This window comes from Centroberyx gerrardi, chromosome 6 (assembly GCF_048128805.1).
Source record: "Centroberyx gerrardi isolate f3 chromosome 6, fCenGer3.hap1.cur.20231027, whole genome shotgun sequence".
Classification (NCBI taxonomy): Eukaryota; Metazoa; Chordata; class Actinopteri; order Beryciformes; family Berycidae; genus Centroberyx; species Centroberyx gerrardi.
In genome coordinates this window covers 32,377,042-32,402,041 of record NC_136002.1, presented here as the reverse complement: position 1 = coordinate 32,402,041, position 25,000 = coordinate 32,377,042, and the positions used below count along the sequence as shown (strand labels likewise).

General features: G+C 43.5%; 2 protein-coding genes across 2 annotated transcripts in view; one reads left to right on the top strand and one right to left on the bottom strand.

Moving 5' to 3' along the window:
• Positions 1-23,445, top strand: part of supt5h (SPT5 homolog, DSIF elongation factor subunit) — a 34,042-nt gene extending 10,597 nt beyond the window's left edge. The window contains exons 11-31 of the mRNA XM_078284179.1: positions 1-56; positions 1,180-1,431; positions 1,885-1,974; positions 2,090-2,160; positions 4,393-4,498; positions 5,294-5,384; positions 6,257-6,393; positions 6,667-6,822; positions 8,226-8,372; positions 8,743-8,889; positions 9,555-9,680; positions 10,039-10,123; positions 10,933-11,040; positions 11,776-11,878; positions 12,734-12,861; positions 13,822-13,930; positions 14,066-14,224; positions 15,088-15,256; positions 16,156-16,353; positions 21,730-21,825; positions 22,615-23,445. The exon at positions 1-56 is cut by the window's left edge and continues 13 nt beyond it. Coding sequence (XP_078140305.1) covers positions 1-56; positions 1,180-1,431; positions 1,885-1,974; positions 2,090-2,160; positions 4,393-4,498; positions 5,294-5,384; positions 6,257-6,393; positions 6,667-6,822; positions 8,226-8,372; positions 8,743-8,889; positions 9,555-9,680; positions 10,039-10,123; positions 10,933-11,040; positions 11,776-11,878; positions 12,734-12,861; positions 13,822-13,930; positions 14,066-14,224; positions 15,088-15,256; positions 16,156-16,353; positions 21,730-21,825; positions 22,615-22,755 — 2,675 coding nt within the window. The 3' untranslated portion in view covers positions 22,756-23,445. The remainder of the gene's footprint in view (positions 57-1,179; positions 1,432-1,884; positions 1,975-2,089; positions 2,161-4,392; positions 4,499-5,293; positions 5,385-6,256; positions 6,394-6,666; positions 6,823-8,225; positions 8,373-8,742; positions 8,890-9,554; positions 9,681-10,038; positions 10,124-10,932; positions 11,041-11,775; positions 11,879-12,733; positions 12,862-13,821; positions 13,931-14,065; positions 14,225-15,087; positions 15,257-16,155; positions 16,354-21,729; positions 21,826-22,614) is intronic.
• A 1,194-nt stretch (positions 23,446-24,639) lies between these two features.
• rnaset2l (ribonuclease T2, like) overlaps positions 24,640-25,000 on the bottom strand; it is a 9,403-nt gene continuing 9,042 nt past the window's right edge. Inside the window, exon 9 of the mRNA XM_071912122.2 lies at positions 24,640-25,000. This exon is cut by the window's right edge and continues 459 nt beyond it. The gene's annotated coding sequence lies outside the window, so the exon portion shown is untranslated.

Genomic DNA, 25,000 nt, shown 5'->3' with positions numbered 1-25,000 from the left:
GAGCGACAGCCATTGCGTTGATGAGGAAGTTCATTGCCTACCAGTTCACAGACACAGTAAGAATCAGATTTTTATTTTATTGCACGGCTTTGTTGAATTCTCAATTCTGATTGGCCAGTGAAGGCATTCTGAGGTCTGTTGCTTCTGAATATCAGACGCCGTTTCACATCTAATCACATCACTCCAGTCGAGAAGTCTGGTCGTTTTTAATTATTTTTATTTAGCCTTAATTCTACCAGGAAGTCCCATTGAGATTCAAAAGCTCTTTTCCAAGGGAGACCTGGCCAAGAAATGGCAGCAGGGGTTACACAATAAAACATACAAAAAAGTACAGAAAAAGAAAAATACTAATATATGCACAATAAAAAAAAAAAAGGTCCCAATTTGGATCAGAAATAGGAGCACATCTTGCATCAGACTGTGGATAATGTGTGTGAACTGATTTAGGGGAATAAAATGGTTGAGCTGGAGCTTTGACTGGAGATTATTCAGGACCGAAATAATCAAAAGCCGTTTCACCAAAAACACTTCTGATTCTGGACTTTAAGAAGAAGCAGGATTGTGATCTTAGGCTGGCGGCATTGCTGGCAGTTTGGAGTGTGGTCAAGTAAGCGGGCAGTTTACCGAGAATGGCTTCATAAATAAAAATGTACCAGTTTATCAACCGTCTGCTGGCTGGTGACTTCCAGTGTCATTTCTGATACCCAGTTATAGGTTTTGTAGATTTCTAATCAAAATAACCGGCTCCACCTTGTGGTAAAACGTCGTTACTGCAGACAAACACTAACCGAGGTTCGAAACATGGAGGAGTTTTACAATATTTGAATTTATTACAGCGTGAAATGTTTGACTGCTGGTTAGAGACTGAAAGGCAGTCTTACCGGATTTGTTTACGTTTGTGTGTCGCTAGCATGGATCCTAGCATCAAAGGAATAGTTTACTCATAAATAAAAATGTCAAAGTAGTTGAAGTTTTGAAGTTGGAAGTTTGTATGTCCCTATAACACTCAGTCAGTTAGCTAGTGCTGTTCCGTATCGGCCTTCCCCAAAACAACTGGAGTGAATGTTTCTTTAGAGTTCCCAAAAGAGCAGAAAGTGACAAAAATAACTCCATACACCATAATCCAAGTGTTCTGAAGCCAGACGTGGCTCCAAAAGACCAATATTGACTCCCCCCCAGCCTCTCCAGATCAAGTCGGTCGTGGCCCCGGAGCACGTCAAAGGCTACATCTACGTGGAGTCGTACAAGCAGACCCACGTCAAGTCGGCCATCGAGGGCGTGGGCAACCTGAGGATGGGCTTCTGGAACCAGCAGATGGTTCCCATCAAGGAGATGACGGACGTCCTGAAGGTGGTGAAGGAGGTCACCAACCTGAAGCCCAAGTCCTGGGTGCGGCTGAAGAGAGGCTTGTACAAGGACGACATCGCACAGGTGGGACTACTTTTTTGTGTTAGATTACTTCCGGATGCTGCGATGCACAAAGCTGGAATTCAAGCTTCTTATAGTTTTACGAAAATGATTTTAGCAGGCACTGAAAGCGTGTTAGTGACCATAATTCATTGCACCTCTGACGCAGCACATGCTATTTCTCACCCACACAGTCTGTTGAGGAGGCAGCCTGTTTGTAATTAGCTGTATGTTGTATTGTCCTCACTCAAGTGGAGATACTTTACAGATGTCCCGCCCACATGAAACCACAGACTCCCATTGGAGAAGATTCTGTCCCAAGGATCCAGTCTGAGAAGATGTTTGTTAGTTATGATGAAACTGAACCATTCTTCACTGTGCTGGCGGCCCCTAGAGGCCACTCTGGGAACCGCAGCTTTCATTTGTTCCTGGAATCAGTCTTTTGAAGCCAGCTGTGATGTTTGTGTCGTTCTTCAGGTGGATTACGTGGAGCCGAGCCAAAACACCATCTCTCTGAAGATGATCCCTCGAATAGACCTGGACCGCATCAAGGCCAAGATGAGCCTGGTGGGGAAAACACAACACACACACACACACACACACACGGAAGCAGACGTACACAACACACACTTCGACACACACACTCCCTCATCCTCTCCACTATTGTCTGTCTGTCTTGTAGAAAGACTGGTTTGCAAAGAGGAAGAAGTTCAAGAGACCTGCTCAGAGACTGTTTGATGCTGAGAAGATCAGGTACACACACACACACACACACACACACACACACACACACACACACACACACACACACACACACACACACATCTATATACAGCCAACCCTAACCCAGCCCTTTTAGGGAACACAAAATCGCACAAATGTCTATAATTCAAATCAGAGAACATGGATATTTCCCAGCTTGGCGATGGCTGCATTTAGAAATCTCTTGTAATTTATTAGAATTGGAAAACATGTGCGGGTGGGCGGGGTGGGGGTGGGGGTGGGGGGGGGGGGGCGGTGGGTGGTCCAAGGTGTTATCAGGCACACAAACTGAAATATCATGGCTAAATATTACACATGAAAACCACTAAAAATGTTATTGTTTCATTTCCGGGGGAGCTTGGATATTGGATATGTGAGGGAACATGTGGTTTGAATGGACATGATGTTAGAGCTCATGCACACACATTTAGCAGATCAGAGAAGTATGGGAAAAGTATTAAATTATTTCCAGCAGTCTTTTAAAAGTTTATGAAAATCCCTTGGAAGCTTAGGAAAGTTCTGGGAATGTCCCACCACTCTGGACTCTATGTAACCCGCTTGTTGTACGGCTGTCAGGACAAGAGCTTCAGCTAAATATCTCAATGTAAATGAAGTAAAGTGATGATCCTGTAGTGAAGCGTGGGAACCATCAGTACCAGCTGTGGTGTGATGGGGTGCAGCAGGTTCCTCCACCGGCCTGGAAAGAATGGAAAGGTGTGGAAAAGAAAACGTAAACTATCATGCTCCCCTCACTATATTCTGAAATACATTCAGGTGCATTTTCACTGGAGTTTATCCTCTCAGGTACATTTTTGTGTAGGTATGCATGTATTTTAAATGTATTAATTTTAGTTTTCCCTCCCTCCTCTCTCTCCCTTCCTCTCTTGCTCCCTCTCTCTCCCTCCTCCCTCCCTCTCCTCCCTCCTCCCTCTCTCTCCCTCCCTCTCTCCCTCCTTCCTCCTCTCTCTTCTTCCTCCCTCTCTACCTCCTCTTTCCCTCTTTCCCTCTCTCTCTCTTCCTCCCTCTCCCTCCCTCCTCTCCCTCTCCCTCTTTCTCCCTCCCTCTCTCTCTCCCTCCCTCCTCCCTCCTTCCCAACGCCATCCACAAGCGAACCTCACATTCCAGACTATACTCATGTTTTCTGCGTTTGAATCCGTCCCACACCCTGAAATCCACTGAGATTCCATTGAAACCAGTTATCATCTTTCGTTGGCTAAAAAAAACTACAAAATAAAAATAACTACAATTCTGAATGTTATTATATGATGTGTGTTGACGCCTTCTGTCAGTTTATTAAACTGGTTCCAAACTGGGATCAGAACTGAACTGTCGATGCCAGATGGAGGACTTGTTGATGTTCTGACCTTCTGCTGACTGACGCAGACCGGCTCCGACTTTTTACAGAAAACTTTCCACCGCTTTTTTTTATTTATTTTTTTTGTTTTGTTCCCTTTGATCAGGCAGTTTGAAACGGTGATCGGCCGGTCACCGCTTGAACTGCCTGACCGATGTTCTGTAGTTTCAGCTCTCCGGTCATTTCACATATATTTGTTATTGTGGAGAATCATCTTCATCTGTAGAGCGATATGACATAGGCAATAGGGGCTGGGGGCAACATGACTGTCAGCATAAATCCTAATGAGCGCTAACCAAAATATTCAAACCTAGTCTTGAAAAACTTGAAAGAAATGACAGATTGAGGCTTTAAAGTCGAGATGAAACGGCATTTCGAGAGTATCTAACTTCCGTATCGTGACGTATTTCCAAGTGAAACAGGAAAGACAGGCGGGACGTAACGTTGGGAGGAATTTGATTTGAACGTTGAAAAGTGGGCGTGTCATAACACCCGAAGACACGCCGAAGTACCGTGCTGCTGCTAGCTAGCTAACTAATGAATCTTAGCCTCTTAGCTCTGTGCGCTAAAAGTTGAAGATTGATTGATGGGTGGATGTCATGATATTATTGGTTGAAATTAGTTACGGGCATGCTTACGTAAGCACACGGCATATTTTGTTTTACAGGAAGAAAACATGATTGAATTTTGATATAAGAATACAATGAAATTGATTTTTGGTATTTTTTTTGGCATATATTGTTAAATAGGTGCACAGTATGACCGGGGATGTGATCTAAAAGGGTTAAAAAGGCATTTTTCATTTCATCTCGTCTTTAAGTGTGTATTTGATTGACAGCTGGGTCGCTAACTGACTGTTTGATTGACAGGTCTCTGGGAGGCGAGGTCAGCCATGATGGAGACTTCATGATCTTTGAGGGAAACCGCTACAGCCGCAAAGGATTCCTGTTTAAGAGCTTCGCCATGTCTGCTGTGGTGAGGACGATGTTTACCTTCAGAAACCACAAAACTAAAGGGTCTCTCAGGAACCTTTTGTAGGGGTTCTTCAGGCTGAAACCCTAGGGGAACCCAAGAAGGTGCCCTGAGGAACCCCTTCAGTAACAGTGTGTGAACCCTGATGGTTCTTCCAGGAGCCTCTGACGAATTGCTGTTGTCATGTGAAGACCTCATGATGCCAGATTTGATGGTTTTTATGTTTTAATTTCAGTTGAAGGACTAAATAGTGCTTTCTGGAATTCCCTTGAATCTTAGACTTAAACTCTTTTAGATCGCATTGGATAAACTCAAAACAAAGCTGTTTTTATTTAGTTCCTAAACACATTTATAGGATAGGAGGTTTTTAACCTGACAGTGGCAATCAAGGGGTTCTTGAAGGAACCCTAGGGATGATTTCTCTAGTGAGGAACTCTACAAGGCCTACTGGCTCCCTTTTGGATTCTAGAGGAACATCAGATTAGTCCCTAATTTTTAGAGTGGTTAGCCATGTATGTTTTAGATTTGTATCAGGTTTGTTGTGCGCCCAACTCCCATTCACTTACAATGGAGACTCATTTTCCTGCTTTTCCTCACATAATTTCTACAAGGTTTAAGGCCCCGCCCCTCCGGCCAGACACTGCTGATACCAGATCTGACCTTAGCTCCTGTCTGTCTGTCTGTCTCCACCTGTCTCACTGTCTGTCTGTCTCTGTCTCAGAGGAAGTGAAGCGGATGCTGTGTCTGTATTGATTGTCGACTGACTAAATGAATTGGTTATTGATTGGTCTCTGACAGATCACAGACGGAGTGAAGCCCACTCTGTCAGAACTGGAGAAGTTTGAAGACCAGCCAGAAGGAATAGACCTGGAGGTGGTCACCGAGTCAGGTGTGTGTGTGTGTGTGTGTGTGTGTGTGTGTGTGTGTTAGATGGAGGTAAGGGTTAGGCTTAAGATAAAAGTCACGGTTAGGCTTGTATTGGTTGGGTTAAGATTATAGTTAAATTCAAGGTTAAGAATGGAAAAAGATTACTGCCAGCAGAGATTGCATTTGAATTGCAGAAATTTGAATGTGGAAAGTGAAGAGGAAGTAAATCTGAATTGAGAGAACCAAATTTGAAATTACAGTTAAAAGTTGAATTCAATAATAATCACATTCAATTTCAAGCCTTTGGGTTCAATTTCAAATTGTGCCTTAGAAATTTTAATTACTGAATAATTTTTTCAAAACAAATTCACATATCTGCTATTCAAATCCAATCTCAGCCAGCGCTGATCTCTCTCCATTGATAGGCTAAAGTTTAAGGTGAATCATATATTTTTTTAGTTTTTCAATAAAGGTTAAAGGTCAAGGTTAGACATATGTAGGGTTTAGGGAGTGTCTCCACAAATGGAGGCCTTCAGATCAATAATGATAATACGAGACAAACTGTATTGATCCTCAAGGGGAAAGTCATCACAGTGGCAAAGAATAGAGGTGTAGAGTGGAGAACAGAGTAAAAACACTCAAAATATAAAGAATATAATAAAGATTTTAATAAAATAAAATATGGAAGAAGATAAAGAATACAAAGATAAGAGAGGATATGGATGAAGACGGGGTGTAAAAAGTTTCTACTGGCTAAAAATAATTCTTAATAATGTGAATCATTTTATTTGTATTGCAACTCTTATACATCAAGTGAAGCTCAAGGTGGATTACAATGAGCAAATCTGTAATATTAGTGTGTGTGTGTGTGTGTGTGTGTGTGTGTGTGTGCAGGTAAGGAGCGTGAACACAACCTGCAGGCTGGTGACAACGTGGAAGTGTGTGAGGGAGAGTTGATCAACCTGCAGGGTAAAATCCTCAGCGTGGACGGCAACAAGATCACCATCATGCCCAAACACGAAGACCTGAAGGTACACACACACACACACACACACACACACACACACCAGAGTACACACAATGCCTACATACAAGCTCAAAATACACACACTCCCTCTCTTTCCTTGATTCAACTCAATCTCTAACTCAACTTAATTCTTAACTCATCTGCCTCTTATGATTTTCTGTGTGTGTGTGTGTGTGTGTGTGTGTGTGTGTGTGTGTGTGTGTGTGTGTGTGTGTGTGTGTGTGTGTGTGTGTGTGTGTGTGTGTGTGTGTGTGTGTGTGTGTGTGTGTGTGTGTAGGACCCCCTGGAGTTCCCGGCTCATGAGTTGAGGAAGTATTTCCGGATGGGCGACCATGTGAAGGTGATCGCCGGGCGGTACGAAGGCGACACCGGCCTCATCGTCCGAGTGGAGGAGAACTTCGTCATCCTCTTCTCCGACCTCACCATGCACGAGGTACCCAGCTGTGTGTGTGTGTGTGTGCAGGGTTTCCCATATATGCTCATCAGGTAGATTGAAAGCTGCAGTAAATTTTCATTTCAGGTTTATTTTGGGTGTTGTGATGCATGGAGCTGAAGTTCAATCCTGGTCTTTCTTGTGTATGTAGTTAAAAATCAAAAAGCGAACATGGAGTCGTGCTGTTTTGAAAGTTTGAAGTTTGAAAAGTAGCCTAATGAACCACTTGATGTATGTTGAACTAGGGCTGGGCGATAATTCAATATTATCGTTTATCGTCTTTCAGTGGAATCATATTGTGATGATATGAAGATATTTTAACACACATTTCTGCTGTTTAAATTGATGACGACAAGCAAATTTTACTTAAAAACTCTCATAAAATGAAGTATGGTAGGAATATTATTTGAATATTTCTGTTTTGTTTGACATCACACCTAACATTACCATTCGGTTCAATGAGATGAACATTAATTTGATTATTTAACGTGATTTTGCATACATGAACCATATCGTCATATATATTGATATCGAGAAAAATCCTTATGATTATCATGATATTGATTTCAACCATATCGCCCAGCCCTATGTTCAAATCCTTTACTTAAGTATTAGCAGTAAAATGTACTTGTAAGTATCAAGTCCGTATTCTGTCAGAGTTAAATTATTGTTAAATGTTAAATTATTGAAGCATTAACCTGTAGGAAGTATTTTAATGTTGTCGGTCTAACTGCTCCATATACTGTTGGGGAGTTTAAACTCTAACAATGCAACATATTTTATGAGCTTATCGTATGTTTTGCGTGTAAAACCTTATTCTGCAAAGTAACTAGTAACTCCAGCCGGCAGATAAATGTAGAGGAGGAAGAAGAACAAGATTTCCCTCTGAAATGTAGTGGAGGAAAAAGTAGAAAGTCTCACAAAATGGAAATACTCAAGTAAAGTGCCAGAACCTCAAAACTGTACTAAAGTACAGATTATCAAATGGCAGTTTAACAGGCAGCTAATGTTGCCGCCCTGCCAAGCTGTGGGAAACGTTGGGGTGTGTATGTTTGCATATTTACGTATTTGAGGAAGTATTAGGTCTATAAGCAGCATTGGCCCCCTCTTCACTGGGTAGCCTACTTATTTTCTGACCTCTTGAAAATGTCATGAAGTACAAGTCTCAAAAACACGATGCATATTTCAACATCATTTTTTTTCATTATAGATTTAAAAAAACAAATATAGGTCTACCTCCCACACTTGTTAGGGGTTCAAGCCAGTAGGACCGAAATCTTTTCCATATTTTTACCTGTCAGTAAAGGCTTGAACCCCTTTCATGGCCACTTGCCACTTTGTGTTTGCACTTCACACGTCTCACCCTGTTGTGTGTGTGTGTGTGTGTGTGTGTGTGTGTGCAGTTGAAGGTGTTGCCCCGGGACCTGCAGCTCTGCTCGGAGACGGCGTCCGGCGTGGACGCTGGAGGACAACATGAGTGGGGGGAGCTGGTCCAGCTGGACCCCCAGACTGTAGGAGTCATAGTCCGGCTGGAGAGAGAGACATTCCAGGTAATACACTGTGACAGGATGGGTGCAGGATCTAGACTCAGACTACAGGAGGTTTTGTACAGCCAGAGAGAGACATTGGAGGTAGTAGTCTACTATAGGATGGACGTGGGGTCTAGACCCAGACTGTAGAGTCACAGTACAGTCAGAGTCATTCCAGGTAACATGTTACTATAGACTGGTAAGATATTCCAGGTGATAGACTGCTGGAGGAGGATTTAGACGTGTCAGCTGTTGCAGGATGGTCATGGCTTCTCCCTCCAGGCTGTTTTGTGGAATCGTTCCTGTGTGTCTGCCAGGTGTTCAGCCCCCACAGGACAGTAAAGAGCCGGACTTTAGTTCAGGTATAACACCCGGTCTTGTCTCGGTCCAGGTGCTGAACATGCACGGCAAGGTGCTGACGGTGCGGCACCAGGCGGTGAACCGCAGGAAGGACAACCGCTTCGCCGTGGCGCTCGACTCTGAGCAGAACAACATCCACGTTAAAGACATCGTCAAGGTCATCGACGGGCCGCACTCTGTAAGGACCGGAGGACCTTTTGTTGTTCTTTCGTTTGGTTTAATGCCAAAAGTGTGTTAAGTGTTTCCTTCTGAAATGAGATCCACAGTTTGAAAAACTGGACGCCTAGTCTGAGGAGAATTGTTTGCTTGAAAGTAAACCTCATTGTGGGAAACTTTTAAAGTTAGGAGTCATTTTAACACCTTTGCTTACAAAAAGTTTTTGAGGAAATTTATTGAGGATAGAATCATTTGTGGTTTTGAAATCTTTTCCAAAATTGATTCATAGTTCATAATTGATTCATAATTCATATATATATATATATATATATATATATATATATATATATATATATATATATATATATATATATATATATGTATATATATTTTTAAACAAAATCCTTCAGATGTAACTAGGAGAATTATGTGCCAAGTATGGACCAGGTATTGGACCTGGTGGATGGTGATGAGACAGAAAACACATGAAAATAAATTCATACATTGAATTTTTTTTATTCTTTAACTTCCACCCATGTGGCCAAATACACTGGAAACAGTTTGTAATGAGTACTTCAAATGTGAACAAGTGTGTTTTCTATTCATCATTGTTTGTGTGTGTGTGTGTGTGTGTGTGTGTGTGTGTGTGTGTGTGTGTGTGTGTGTGTGTGTGTGTGTGTGTGCCAGGGTCGAGAGGGGGAGATCCGTCACCTGTTCCGCGGCTTCGCCTTCCTGCACTGTAAGAAGCTGGTGGAGAACGGAGGGATGTTCGTCTGCAAGACGAGACACCTGGTGCTGGCCGGTGGATCCAAGGTCAGCACCTCATTGGCTGAATACTCAGCGCAGTATTGATTATGTAAATCCATTGATTTGCATATTCATGACCAACATGTTGATTTGTTGCAGCTGTAGTTATCACAAAAAGAAATGGAAAACATTGCCGATTGCTTCAACATGATTTAAAAAAATGAAAAATCAAGCATTTCTGGCAATAATCTAAAAAATGAAATTAATAAATTCATAATGGCAAAGCCAAGTGAACACTTGAGCCGTGAGTTCTCAAAACACCTTATTTATCATTTCTGTTTTGGAATAGAGTGTAAATAGCATGTCAGTAAACTTTAAATATTTAAATCCTTGGCGTTTCACACTGTGACCACTCCTGTTTCAGCCCAGAGACGTGACCAACTTCACAGTGGGAGGCTTCGCTCCCATGAGCCCCCGCATCAGCAGCCCCATGCACCACGGGGGGGGAGGTGAGTGTCTGGCCCGGGACCTGCTCCATGCAAAGACACACACACACACACACACACACGCAAGGGGCATTTCTTCTGGTCTTGTGTAAGAAAATGTCCAAATTTTGCAGCGTAATGCATGTTGGCATGTTGGCAAGTAGTGGTTTCTGATGTAAACATCAACAACCGTCACAGGGACAGATTTACTAAGAGGCAAGCTAACGACTACTGTGCACAAAAAATGAACTAAAAATATTAATTCCCCTTCGAGTCCTTCGAGACATGCCTGTGGTAAAGGACTGTAGAAAGAAATGGACTTGAACTTTCTCTGGTTTAGGAGTCTTGAAGTGTTTCTAAGACACAGAATCAGAAACAGAATAATAAAGAGATGGAACAAGAACATCTCAAACTCCAAGAAACGGGGCCAGAGCTTTTGTGCCAAAACATGAGATAAGACACCGACCTCTTAGTCTCAACACAGTGCAGTTAAAGTAATTTGTCATTGCTGTGGAGTTCGGGTGGAGAGAAGGAACTAGCTTCAGTTGCCTCAACAAAGCACTTAGATGTGTTATTTCTTTCATTTACGCACTCAAGGCCAGCAGCTAAACTGACATTCAAACAGGCTAAATCTTCTGGGGCTCACTTGTAGTATTTTGTGTAGTAAACCGCTCCAGTTTGCCACTCAAAGGAGATTGCGCTGTTATTTTCAGATCCTGTTTACTCCCGGTCTGACACACAGGTGTTTCCTTCTCATCTGACTGTGTGTGTGTGTTTTACAAATAATGTCCCATAATAAAAAATGTCTTCGTCTTCATCTTGTCGTGGTCCAGGACAGCAGCAGAGAGGAGGCGGCGGAGGAGGAATGGGGCGGGGCCGAGGGAGGAGAGACAACGATCTGATTGGCCAGACCGTCCGCATCTCCCAGGGTCCCTACAAAGGTGAGACTGGACTGAGATTCAGAACTGATTCGTATTGTGAACAGAAACCAGCAGCAGACTCCTATCAGCACCATGTGGCTTTAACAGACAAACCGCTTCATGTCCTTGTAATGGACAATAAAGTTCTGACTTGTAATAACAAATGAAGAGTTTTGTGTAAAATCACTGTATATCCAATTTGGACAAATATTGTTTTTGAGAATTCATCCTCTGATTTCTCCACAGCAGAGGATCCAGTCTGTACCTGCACCTTAACCCAAGTGACTTAAAAAAATCAAGCAAAAAATCACCAGAAATCTATTTTGAAGCCAGAACTTTTAAGAAAATAAAAATATTATAGGAGCAATCAGGACCAGCTGATAGTTGGATGTCTAATCTAATTTATCACATTGACCAAAGAATAATATCTGTTTTCTTGTCCAACCAGAAAGTTGGTTGATATAACCAGGTTTGAAGTTTTGGTGGTGAATGACATTAAATGTCAGGACTTTGCCTTGGCTCAGGGTTCAGTGAACTGAGTCTGGTGGATATTTCACTTTGGAAGGAAAACCTCAAGACAAAACAAAACAAAACAAAACACCACTGCCATTTTCTGTATGGCTGATCAGCTGAGAGACAGAGTGCAGACGGTTTGTGGCCCAGTGTGTTTTTACTGGAGATCTTGGTACTAATGGTTGTGCCTATATTTCCCAGGTTATACTGGCGTTAACTAACTCTTGTGCCTCCATTTCCCAGGATACATTGGTGTGGTGAAGGACGCTACAGAGTCTACAGCCAGAGTGGAGCTGCACTCCACCTGCCAGACAATCTCTGTAGACAGACAGCGCCTAACTACCATGTATGTACACACACACACACACACACACACACACACACACACGCACACAGCCTTTCTTCCTCTCATTCTGTCTCTCTATCTGTTTCTCTTTCTCACAATCTTTCTTTCCTGTTTGCTATCAATCCCTCTACCAAAAATCAACTTATCAACATTATTGAGGGCATTTCTAACCTGACTCTCTCTCTCTCTCTCTCTCTCTCTCTCTCTCTCTCTCTCTCTCTCTCTCTCTCTCTCTCTCTCTCTCTCTCTCTCTCTCTCTCTCTCTCTTTCTCTCTCTCTCTCTCTCATTGATATGTGACAATATATGCAAAATCTCATGTTAAATAGTCAAATTGCTGTTTATCACATTAAACTGCATGGTGATATGAAGCAGCATGAAACACTAATTCAGCTTTATCTGTTATATCTGACATTAATGTTGGAATATGTCTAATATGTTTTCTCCTTCCTCTCTTCCCTTTCCTCCAACTCTCTCTCTCTCTCTCTCTCTCTCCCTCATGCCCTCTGTCTCAATGTCTCTCTACCACCTCTTGCTTCTTTCCCTCAACCTCCCTCATTCCCTCGCTCCCTATCCTCCCTCCCTCCCTCCCTCCTCCCTCTCTCCCTCCCTCCTCTCTCTCCCTCCTTCCTCCTCTCTCTTCCTCCCTCTCCCTCCCTCCTCTCTCTTCCTCCCTCTCCCTGCCTCTCTCTCTCCTCCCTCCTCCCTCTCTCCCTCCTTCCTCCTCTCTCTTCTGCCTCCCTCTCTACCTCCTCTTTCCCTCTCTTCCTCCCTCTCCTTCCCTCCTCTCTCCCTCTCTCTCCCTCCCTCTCTCTCTCTCTCTCTCTCTCTCTCTCGCCCCCCCCCCTCCTCTCCAGGGGAGCTAAGAGACACAGCGGTATGACCTCCACCCATGGGCGAACTCCCATGTACGGCTCCCAGACTCCCATGTACGGCACCGGCTCCAGAACACCCATGTACGGGTCGCAGACGCCGCTGCATGATGGTAAGACACTGTTAGAGTGTGTGTGTGTGTGTGTGTGTGTGTGTGTGTGTGTGTGTGTCTGGGTGCAGAACAGCCATGTATGGCCAGGAGTCACTGCTACACTGATGATTAGTTTGCTAGTTAAGAGTCTGCAGCCTGTGCAGCATGAACTGATGATATGTTATGATGTCATGCACACTGAAATGAGTTGCATGTAGTTTACACTTCCAGCCAAAAGTTTGGACACACCACATTGTTCTTTATTTTTACTCTTTTCCACACAATAACAGTAAAGACATCAAAATTATGAAATAACACAAATGGAATTATGCAGCGACCAAAAAAGTGTTAAATCAAAACTATCTTATATTTTAGATTCTTTGCTTTGATGGAAAGGCAAAGGCTTTGGAAAGAAATTCATACATAGGATCAACTTCACTGTTTATATTTGTCTAAGAAACTCATTTCAAGTATTTAAGCAGAAGCCTTTAGATCAGAAAGACTTTAAGAGAATGAGACAGAACATTCAGTCAGGAGTCAGACTGTGGACTGTAGTGTGTAGTGTGTAGTCTCTCTCTGCTGTAACTCTACAGTGATCCAATCTATATCCAGTTCAAAGCTTTTCCATTTGCTGTTCTAAACACCTGCTGTCTGGGAGTCGTGTCCCAAAATGTGTTTCCTCTGGCACAAAATGCATTTCCCAGAACCAAAATCCCAAAACATTTAGTTTGATTTCATGCACAAAATGCAGGAACTACGTTTCATTACATGCATGAAATTGAGTGTGTGATTTCCTGGACAGAAATGCTTTTTTGTTCAGACAGACAGCAGTTCTTGTATGGCAGTATGTATAAAACAGATGAGTAGATCCGGGGGAAAATACAATCCAGGAAGTGGTAGGCTAAACATTTACCCACAATCCTGTGCGACTTGTCTCGCTGTGTGTGACTAAACGCGCCTCTCGTCTCCTCCGTCCCAAAGCAGGAAGCCGTACGCCTCACTACGGCTCCCAGACCCCGCTGCATGATGGGAGCAGAACGCCGGGCCAGAGCGGAGCCTGGGACCCCAACAACCCCAACACCCCCTCCAGGTGAACACACACACACACACACATACAGATACACACACACACACACACACACAGATACACACACACACAGTCAGTACAATGTTATAACTGTGCCCTCCTCTCTTCTTCTGCGTGTTTTTCCTTCTTCCTCCTCAGGAACGATGATGAGTACGACTTCGGCTACGACGACGAGCCCTCCCCCTCCCCCCAGGGGTACGGCGGCACGCCCAACCCCCAGACCCCAGGTTACCCAGAAGTCCCCTCTCCACAGGTCAACCCTCAGTACAACCCTCAGACTCCAGGCACGCCTGCTATGTGAGTATCAACACAGTCTTCCAGTTTTCCAGCACAGCAGAAACTGTTATGAAGAGGGTTAGATGGCTGATACACTGCCTGTCTGTCTCTCTGCCTGTCTCTCTCTCTCTCTCTGCCTGTCTGTCTGTCTCTCTCTCTCTCTCTGCAGGTATAACACAGAGCAGTACTATCCCTATGCGGCCCAGTCTAACCTGTCTCTCTCTCTGCCTGTCTCTCTCTCTCTCTGCCTGTCTGTCTGTCTCTCTCTCTCTCTCTGCCTGTCTGTCTGTCTCTCTCTCTCTCTGCAGGTATAACACGGAGCAGTACTAACCTGTCTCTCTCTCTCTCTGCCTGTCTGTCTGTCTCTCTCTCTCTGCAGGTATAACACGGAGCAGTGCTCTCCCTATGCGGCCCAGTCTAACCTGTCTCTCTCTCTCTCTCTCTCTCTCTCTCTGTCTGTCTCTCTGCAGGTATAACATGGAGCAGTGCTGACTTGTCTCTCTCTCTCTCTCTGCCTGTCTGTCTCTCTCTCTCTGCAGGTATAACACAGAGCAGTGCTAACTTGTCTCTCTCTCTCTCTGCCTGTCTGTCTCTCTCTGCAGGTATAACACAGAGCAGTGCTAACTTGTCTCTCTCTCTCTCTGCCTGTCTGTCTCTCTCTGCAGGTATAACACAGAGCAGTGCTAACTTGTCTCTCTCTCTCTGCCTGTCTGTCTCTCTCTGCAGGTATAACACAGAGCAGTGCTAACTTGTCTCTCTCTCTCTCTGCCTGTCTGTCTCTCTCTGCAGGTATAACACGGAGCAGTACTCTCCCTATGCAGCCCAGTCTAACCTGTCTCTCTCTCTCTGCCTGTCTGTCTCTCTGCCTGTCTCTCTCTCTGCAGGTATAACACGGAGCAGTACTCTCCCTATGCGGCTCCGTCCCCTCAGGGTTCGTACCAGCCCAGTCCCAGTCCTCAGAGTTACCACCAGGTGGCGCCCTCGCCCGTCGGATACCAGAACACACACTCTCCAGCCAGCTACCACCCGACGCCTTCTCCCATGGCCTATCAGGTAGAGGGGGCGGAGTCTAAATTATCTAACGGCTACAGCGTTCACCCACAAAATGAGTTTAAAACACGTTCATTTGGGATTTTTGAAAGCAGGTTTATACGGGTGACCATGACAACAGTTTTAATTAGGGCTGCAACTATCGATTATTTTAATTTTCTAATAATCAAAGCTGATGGAATAACAGAATGCAGGTTGATTGCGCTGTGCAGGCTAAGCTACCATTATTATATATACTGTTATTAATTAGGTTATCATTATCATACATACTGTTATTAGTTAACTCTCATTATCATACATACTGTTATTAGTTAACTCTCATTATCATACTGTTATTAGTTAACTCTCATTATCATACTGTTATTAGTTAACTCTCATTATCATACTGTTATTAGTTAGTTAGGCGATTCTTCTTCCACTCCAAGTTAATGGTGGATCACCCTTGGATGCAATATAATATCAGAATATAAAGATTTTATTTTTTTAATGGAAATTTTTCAATTAAATTCCAAATTTTTTTTTTATTTAAAAAATGTTTTCTTATATAAATTTTTGTTGCAGCCTTGCTTTCAATTTTCAGCAAAATCAAAATAGTTCTGAGCGTTTGTTGGACCAGGAGTTGAATTCTGACGCACGCTGCAGTGCATCTGTGACTTACTTTACGTCATGTTACATTCCTCTGTGTGTGTGTGTGTGTGTGTGTGTGTGTTGGTTGGTATGTTATGAAGGAAATTCCAGTCGCACACTCTTGTGTTTTTTTTAAAGAAGTCCTGTTTGTCCTCCTGTCTGCCCCTCGCTGGGTGTGCCTTCTTTCTACTGAACCTTAGATGAATTATATTGTATGTTCTCATCATGTCTGCTACTTTTTAGAGCTTACAGATGTCGGTCCTGTCTGTCCTCAGGCGAGTCCCAGTCCCAGCCCGGTGGGTTACAGTCCCATGACGCCCGGAGCGCCCTCCCCCGGCGGCTACAACCCCCACACCCCCGGCTCCAACATCGAGCAGGGCAGCAGCGACTGGGTGACCACCGACATCCTGGTCCGGGTCAAAGACTCCTTCATGGACCTGATGGGACAGACCGGGGTCATCAGGAGCGTCACGGTAACACACGCACACACACACACACACACACTACAGTGGAATTCATGCACATCTAGGCTTGGGCGATATCCAAAATGTAATATCGCGATGCTCTCCTGGGGTTCTTCTAAATTACATCAAATTTATAGGCTATTAGTAATAATAATATTTCATATCAAGCTGATTGTGGAAAAGGAACCCACCTTTAAACAAAATTACATTTTTTTTACTAAAACTATGATTATTTTTGTTTACTATTCTACCACTAGTAGATTATAGGTTTCTAAGTGTAAAAGTTTGCACAATATATTTGCTCAAAATATTGCGATATTCTGGTATTATCGAATATCGGCCCAAGCCTATGCATATCATTATAGAATACACACACGCAAACCATCAAAGAATACACACACCACTGAAGAATGTACGCATGCACAAATCATCATCACACGCCATTATAGAATTTACACACACTCAAAATGATAGAATGCACACACGCTATTATAGAATACACACACACACACACACAGAAAAACGGGTGGAAACACACTCACACATTCGTATATTGAGACACACACCGATTCAGGCTCATGCATACTTGTAGAAAACACAAACACACCATCATAGCATTACACAAGCACAAAAACGTGGAGAATACACTACACACACAAACTGTCTTACAACACACACACACACACACACACACACACACACACACACCGCAGGTCAGGCTGTGGATGCAGAAACCCTGCTGTGTTGAGAATGCTGGAACATTTCCCTCAGGGTTTTGGTCCCAGTACTTTCCCTCTGTGGTAGAAAGAGAGGTTCAAGCCGATTGGACCGGACAGCTGATTGGTGGGAGAAGGATCGAGTTCTAACAATCCACATTTAATGATTTATGAGATGATATTTCTGTCTGAAGAGGAGGAACTGGATCTGCCTGACATCGTTCAGGGCTGTCATAAAGTTTTTACGTTCTGGGACTGAATGTTATCGTTAAGAAGCCAGATCTGCTGGCTTGGCAGAGTTATATTGAATATTTGAAGAGTTTCACTCCAGATAAGCTCTCCCAGGTCAGTGTGAGGAGGGAGATCTGTCAGCGGTCCAGCCTCAGTTCGGCAAGCCGTCTCCCTGCTGAAGTGTCCTTGAGCAAGACACTCGCTCTGTACGAAACGCCCCCTGTTACAGAAACAGTGCACTATTGAGTGTGTCCGCCATTTTGCACTAGTGTCCGGATTCTCAACAGTTAATTTGATTCACTCTACAGGCTGTATACCACAATGCAATGCGATTGTGTCTCACTGAAGTGGAGTGGGAAGGCGAGCTAGCTACTTTAGCTCACCAGCTCACTGTTTTCCATCGGCAGGCAGCACCTTAGCTGACAAAACCACACTTGCACTTGATTAGAATTAAAGTTATTTGTAATTTGACGTTCAAATCGATCGAGTCGACCCGAGTCCATTTCAGCCAGCTGTCATGATGGCTGGTTTATTTCTGAGGCGCTGCAGCGTCCGGCTGAGGAACGAGGAAGTCCAGAGAATGTTTTGAAGCACGAGCTCTGAGTGAATATTCAGTGCTGCTGAACTGACAATATTCTACAGTTGTGGAGAGTGAATTTACACGATTAATTGTACAAATCCAAAATTGCTAAATAAATGTATTTATTGAATTTATTCGAAGGGACCATGTACAATGTTAAACATTAATGTATTGTAGCAGATTTAGCTTAGAGCTCATGTTGATCTGCAGTCCCATGGCAGATTACAGTGCAAAACAGACATATATACAATCTAAATACAAACACACAACACTAACACATAATACACACTAGACAGTGAAGTGTACAACATTTAAAAACCAGTGCAAAGTGCATGTGCTTTAAAAATGAAGTCAGTTACAGTCTGCAGATTAGTTGTGCAAAGTCTTGAAAACAAGACGCACATTTGAATAAAATCTAAAATTCTTGTACTTCTGAAGTATATTACAGTGATGATATTGGATGGGCTTTTTCTCCAGTATTTTTAAAGCGTGTTGATGTGAGGACTGCAGAGGTTTAATCGCCGTTTCTCCAGCTTGATCTCAGATTGTGCTGCAACAGGACAAGTGAGGAAAAATCACAGCGTGCATGAATATCTTGGCAGCATCCGCGGAAAGACGGTTTCTAATTTGTTTAAAATTTGCTGAACTTTGATCGTTTTTGTCACTTTTTTAATGCATTTCTTAAAATTGAGATTATGGTTTTGTCCTAACCATAACCTGGAGTCAGGATGTGCTGCTGGTCTGACTGATGGACTGAGTCTGAGTGTGAAGTGCTGCGGTCCAGACAGACCCGCTGCCAAACCAAACGCCTGCCGGTCCAAACGCTGCAGGCTTTTATTGTGGAGGAGCTTCTTGTCCAGGCTGGCCCTGTAACCAGAGGGTCATGGGTTCAATCCAGTATGAAAAATGCATAACATATACATATAAACAAGTTTTAAAATGCCTTTTAATTGTATATTCTAAATTCAAGGCCTCAAAAAGTCCTGAATATTTTACCGCCTGGAGGTCTTGAATCCAGTTCCTGGAGATCTTAAAAATGTTTCTTGGTGAGCTGTGAGTCCGACCTGTTTCAGGGAGGGACGCTAAATTTAAAATTCAGTCAGTAGAGACGCCGGCTGGTCTGGCAGTCGCATCTTCTTTTCTACTTTTTCTTTTAACAACGATGGAGGAAGTGTAAGAGAACACACTCCTCTACAGGAGCCGTTTTAAACCCTCCGATCACATGTCAGCGCTCCAGATATCATTTAAAACAAAGGGGAAGGAAAAAAGCAGAGTGAAAGGCCCAGGTCAGGGATTTCCTCCTCCTCCTCCTCCTCCTCCCCCACACCCACCCACACATTCTTCTTTTTCTTATTTCTGTATTATTGTTGTTATATATTGTAGTATAACGCACATACTTTACATATTTTTATTTTATTGTAGTATAATGCACATATTCTACATATTTTTATATTTATTTCTATTTTTCTTATAGTTTCTCTATGCCTATATATATTTCTGTGAGCAACTGCAACGAAACCCAATTTCCCCTCGGGGATCAATAAAGTATTTCTGATTCTGATTCTGATCTGATAATATACACACCACGCCACTTTATTAGGTACACCTGCTCGTTAACGCAAACGGCCGGCTCCTCCAAACAGCCAATCACGTGGCAGCAGCTCGGTATATAAAGCAGCAGACAGGGTGAAGAGTAGGGACGCCCCGATAACGTTTTTTGACGCCGATCGTCTATGAGCCATATCTGCCGATACCGATCGGCCATAGATAGTTTTTGTGTTTTGTTATAGCAGCAGGTATAGCAGTATTATAAGTCAGTTTCCATTTTACATACATTTCATCCATCAAATTGAGTCCTGGTTAAAAAGTATCCACATTTTCTTTTTTTCTACCTCAATATTTACTTGATCATTATGTAAACAAAACCGTGTGCGTTCTAGGTAGCAACATGATTCAGTGAGATAAGGAAGCACAAGACTCAGACTGTTGCTGCTTGCCTGTGTTGTTGAGTGGAGTTAAATAAATGGAGACACCCTCCGAAGATATATCTCCGTTTCAGTCTTTGTTTTTGTTTTCTATGTTCTTAAGAGAGAGAGAAATGAGACTTTTCAGTTGCCTCTCTCCTGTTCGGGTCTCGACCGTCCTCCGGTACGAGCGGACAGCGGTGCAGAGTGCAGCATCATGTAAACAAACGCACACGGCATGCGATGAATTGATGCATTAAATAAGCAGAGAATTAAATGAGGGGAAGTAGCGGGCGTGACGGACTGTGACGTTACCGGTTGTCCATGAAGATTTGTGTTTTTAATTAACATGTAGCCTAAAGAAATATGAATTCAAGAAGTTCAAGAAGAGCCATCGATCGGTTTTTGCAATCGGCGACTATAAAGCATTATCGGAATTCGGCGATTCCGATTGCTGGCCGATCGATCGCGGCGTCCCTAGTGAAGAGGTTCAGTGTTTTGGCTTTGAGCGTCTTGACTGTCGGTTCAGCATCAGGAACATTTTCACACTAGAGTTTACAGAGGAAACAGCTTGTTAATGAGAGAGGTCAGACTGGTTCAAGCAGAAGAGCATCTGAACACAAGCTGTTGGCTCTTATGATAAATGAGCTGCAGCAACAGATGAGCAGCCGCAGCTAGCTGGGCGTACCTAATAAAGTGGCCGAGATGGACGCAGCTCCGCCGGATCACAGCAGCTGCAGCTGCATGATGGGAGACCGGCAGAGACGATGACATGAACTAAAACAAATAGTTTTCAGAGGACTTGGCCGGTCTGTGGTCATCACTCTGTTGCTGCAGCTGTTGCTCACCAGGCTCGACGCTTCAGACCCAACACACACTAATGCAAATCTGCTCCGCCCTCTTGCTTTGTTTGTTTTCTCTCTCCCTCCGCATCATCTGTCTTCCTCCGCCTCGCTCTGGTTGAGTTCCATCAGAGGATTTCTGGTGTTTTGACGTAGAAGAGCTGAGTGGAAACAACAAACTTCAGTCAAATTTCCTCAGTATCGCCAAATGTTTTCCCCCCTCGCCTTCAGGCCGGAGCGTTTTCAGCTCATCTGAATACACTGACGCTGTAAAATCCATCACAACCTGCTGGAACATCACACGTGTTGTTTCTAACATGTTAAGTCTCCATGCTGCTTGTATGACCGTTAGTCGCTACAGTAGAATATCAACTAGTTAACAAGTTAATTTCTTTGTTTTGGTGTTCAGACAGCAGGAAATATGACATAATCAATACTAATCAATATTTGAAAGACTCATTCTACATTCAGGAAGTCAATTTATTCTCTTCACCCCAGCTTATGGAAATGCAACAAAGTTGAATTTTATTTTGTACATAAATGTAGTTTAGTTCAAAGCTGAACTGAATGAGTTAAACTGAATGACTGTGAAGACTGAGTCGTCACAATACTGGCTCCTGATTGGCCGACAGCAGCGGCTCCACTAATTGAAATGAGGCGAACCTGCTGAGTGGAGGCTTTCAGTTCAGATGCTGCAGACCGGACCCTGATTGGACGGATTTCAGTCGTTATTTAGCGAGGGAGCCAATCACGAGCGAGTCCAGCTGTGATGCGTTTCCTGGAGTTAGACTGAAACTGACTGGAGAAAATGTAATAACTTAAAATTTAACCATCAAACAAAATCTAATTTGAACAATATCTTCATGAAACATCTTTGATCAGATATGGATAGAAATGGAGGAAAATTTTAATTTCTATAACAGGGGACCTTTAAAAGTTTGTTTTTTGTCTTTCTCCTCTCTCTCTCTCTCTCTCTCTCTCTCTGTCTCTCTCTCTCTCTCTCTCTCTCTCTCTCTCTCTCTCTCTCTCTCTCTCTCTCTCTCTCTCCGCAGGGTGGGATGTGTTCAGTCTTCATGCAGGAGACAGAGAAAGTTGTCAGTATCAGCAGTGATCACCTGGAGCCGGTCACTCCCACCAAGAACAACAAGGTACCTGTCTGTCTGTACCTGTCTGTCTGTCTCTCTGTCTGTACCTGTCTGTCTGTCTGTCTCTCTGTCTGTACCTGTCTGTCTGTCTGTCTCTCTGTCTGTACCTGTCTGTCTGTCTCTCTGTCTGTACCTGTCTGTCTGTCTGTCTGTCTCTCTGTCTGTACCTGTCTGTCTGTCTGTCTCTCTGTCTGTACCTGTCTGTCTGTCTCTCTGTCTGTACCTGTCTGTCTGTCTGTCTGTCTCTCTGTCTGTACCTGTCTGTCTCTCTGTCTGTACCTGTCTGTCTGTCTCTCTGTCTGTACCTGTCTGTCTGTCTGTCTCTCACACTTGTGCTGCGTTCACAACCATCATGTTCTGATCAGTTTATCTGACATTTAAAAAGCTCCTAAAATGTCTTAAATTGAACTTAACAGAAGAAACCCTCAGTCCCCTTCACATGCTCTGATCCTGCCTCTGTGTTCTTTCTAACCCTCTTCAGGCTTTTGGGGTGAAATTGCCCAAATGTTTTATTCAATTGGCATTAAAAAAGGTTTTAAAAAGTCTTAAATTAAACCTGCCGAAACCTGTAGTGACCGTGTATATTCTGAAACTGTCATGCTTACTTTTGCTTGGAGTGAAATTTTTCTCCAATGGGCCTGAAAACATTACCTGCTGTCTCCTTCAGACACTGCTGCTGTTAGTTTAAACTCTTCAGGCTTATCTTTGGAGAGATGTTGACCTGTGATTTATTTGAATCGGTCATTAAAAAGCTGCTGACGCTGCGTCCCCCCCCCCCCCCCCCCCCTCCAGGTGAAGGTGATTCTGGGAGAAGACCGCGAGGCGACGGGGATCCTGCTCAGTATCGACGGAGACGACGGCATCGTCCGCATGGAGCTGGACGACCAGCTGAAGATCCTCAACCTGAGGTTCCTGGGCCGCCTCGAGCACTGAGAGAGAGAGAGAGGGGGACGGAGGGAGAGAGGGGGAGAGAGAGAGGGAGAGACGGAGGGAGAGAGAGAGACGGGTACACAAACTTCATCACACAGAGAGAGACATACACAACTTGAACATACACACACAGAAACTTGTATCTTGGACATCTCTTTGTGACTTTTGAGTACCAAACCCACACACACACACACACACACACACTCTTTGATAAGAAATCCCACATGCGTCGTGTGTGTGTGTTGGCGTCCCATCACAGTCAGTGTGTGTGTGTAATCCAAACTGAGCACTCCGGGATTTGGCCGGCAGGCGATCAATTTAATATTATTATTTGGCTTTTCACATTTCTGAGACATTTCTGACATCTGGAAATAATAAGATAATAAATTTGTGATGGAAAATAAACTCCATCCAGTCTTACAATCTTCTCTCTCTCCCTCTCTCTCTCTCTCCCTCTCTCTCTCCCCAACAACAGTCCAGCAGTTCTCTTCTCTCTCATTTTATTTTTTATTCTTTTTTTGTTAGGCTTGTTGTATTCTTAGTGGTCTGGATCTGTTTTTAGTGCTTTCTGATTGTGCTGTCAATACTTCAGCGTTCGTTTTTTTTTTTTTGGGGTCGGAGGTTCAGAGAATGAAAAGCAGCCTCTTCATCGGGGAAACAGTGTAACATGTCAATAAACTGTGAACCAGTTCATTTGGCGGTGTGTGTGTTTTTAATGTTCTGTGTATTACGGAAGCATGAAGTTCAGGAAAATGGATATTTGGGTTTATTTGATTGAATTTTGAGATTGCATCGTGACGTGATGGACAGATGGACACAGGTTCTTAATTTTGATTAGAATTTTATTTTTTTTGTAATAAAATCGTAGTGTGATTCTTTTGCCGAATATTAAGCAGATTGGAGTTTTAGTTGAACATTTCTCGAAGGCAGAGCTGCTCTGGAGGCAGAGATAATCTGATTGGTTGAGTTAAGAACCAGTTTTTCAGAGTGTATGCGTCCACTCGGGCCGGGGTAGGCGGGGTAGGCGGGGTAGACGGGGTAGGCGGGGTAGACGGGGTAGGCGGGGTAGGCGGGGTAGGCGGGGTAGACGGGGTAGGCGGGGTAGGCGGGGTCAGCACTCCGGACGCCGGACGACCCGCTCCAACCTGCCAGCTGAGACCGGCGCTGACGTCACCAGAGCTCTCCTATTGGCTGAGACACTGAGCGGAGTTAGAAAGAGAACCAGACAAAACACAAGCAGGCTTAGGTTCATGTTTTCTTTTGCAAGATGTGACTTAGCTTATAATGCTGTTCTGTCCTTGTGCAACATGTTGTGTGTTTACACCACAGCTGCTGGAAGAAGGATTCTTGTTGTAAAAAAATATACAAGCAACACCCATCGGATGCCTTTTGCACTTGATTTTAGCGGCGACCTACACCGAGCCTGAGAACAGAGAAGGAACTCTGGTCAAAATCCAAATGTAAAATATAAATAGGAATGACTTACCTAGCTAGCTATAGGCTAGTATGTCTAGTTTGAACTTGAAGGTCAGCTAGCTAACTAGCTAACCTAGATAACTTAGTATGATAGATTGTATTTTTTCAGTTAGCAGCAGAGCGCTAGGCTTCATAATATTAGCTTCCTCCTCTCTTACCTCTTGTCTTTTTCACTGAGCTTCAGTCTAATGTTACTTAGCCAGAAAAACTGTGGTTTTAGCTCCGCCCACTGAGGTTTAACTCGACCAATCAGATTATTTCTGCCTCCAGAGCAAATGTTACTAAAACTACAATCTGAATGGTGCGATCACGACCTGACGAGTGGAAGCATCTTGTTCTACAAAATTGAATTTTCCGCTCTTGATAAATAAAATTTGAGGCTGGTAAAGGAGATGCAAAAAAATTGGTTATTATATTGATTTATTGTCAACATTATCAATCAAATGCACAATTAAGGAGATTATAGTGCTGCAACTAGGATGTAGACAACATGGAAAGTGATAAATACTGAACATGCAGGAGAAACCCGGCTGGTAAACTCTGTCATCCAAACATTTATAGACGGAAAATGTATTTGGGTTCAGCGTCTCCCAGTTCAGGAGCATCATTCTGTCAGCTGCCAGCAAACCCAATGCAATTAAGTAAAACAGTGCTTGGGGATGTATATACACTGTGTGGACACACCACATCTCACATCTCTTTATTTTTACTGTTTTCCTCATTTTAGAATAACAGTAAAGACATCAAAACTATGAAATAACACAAATGGAAT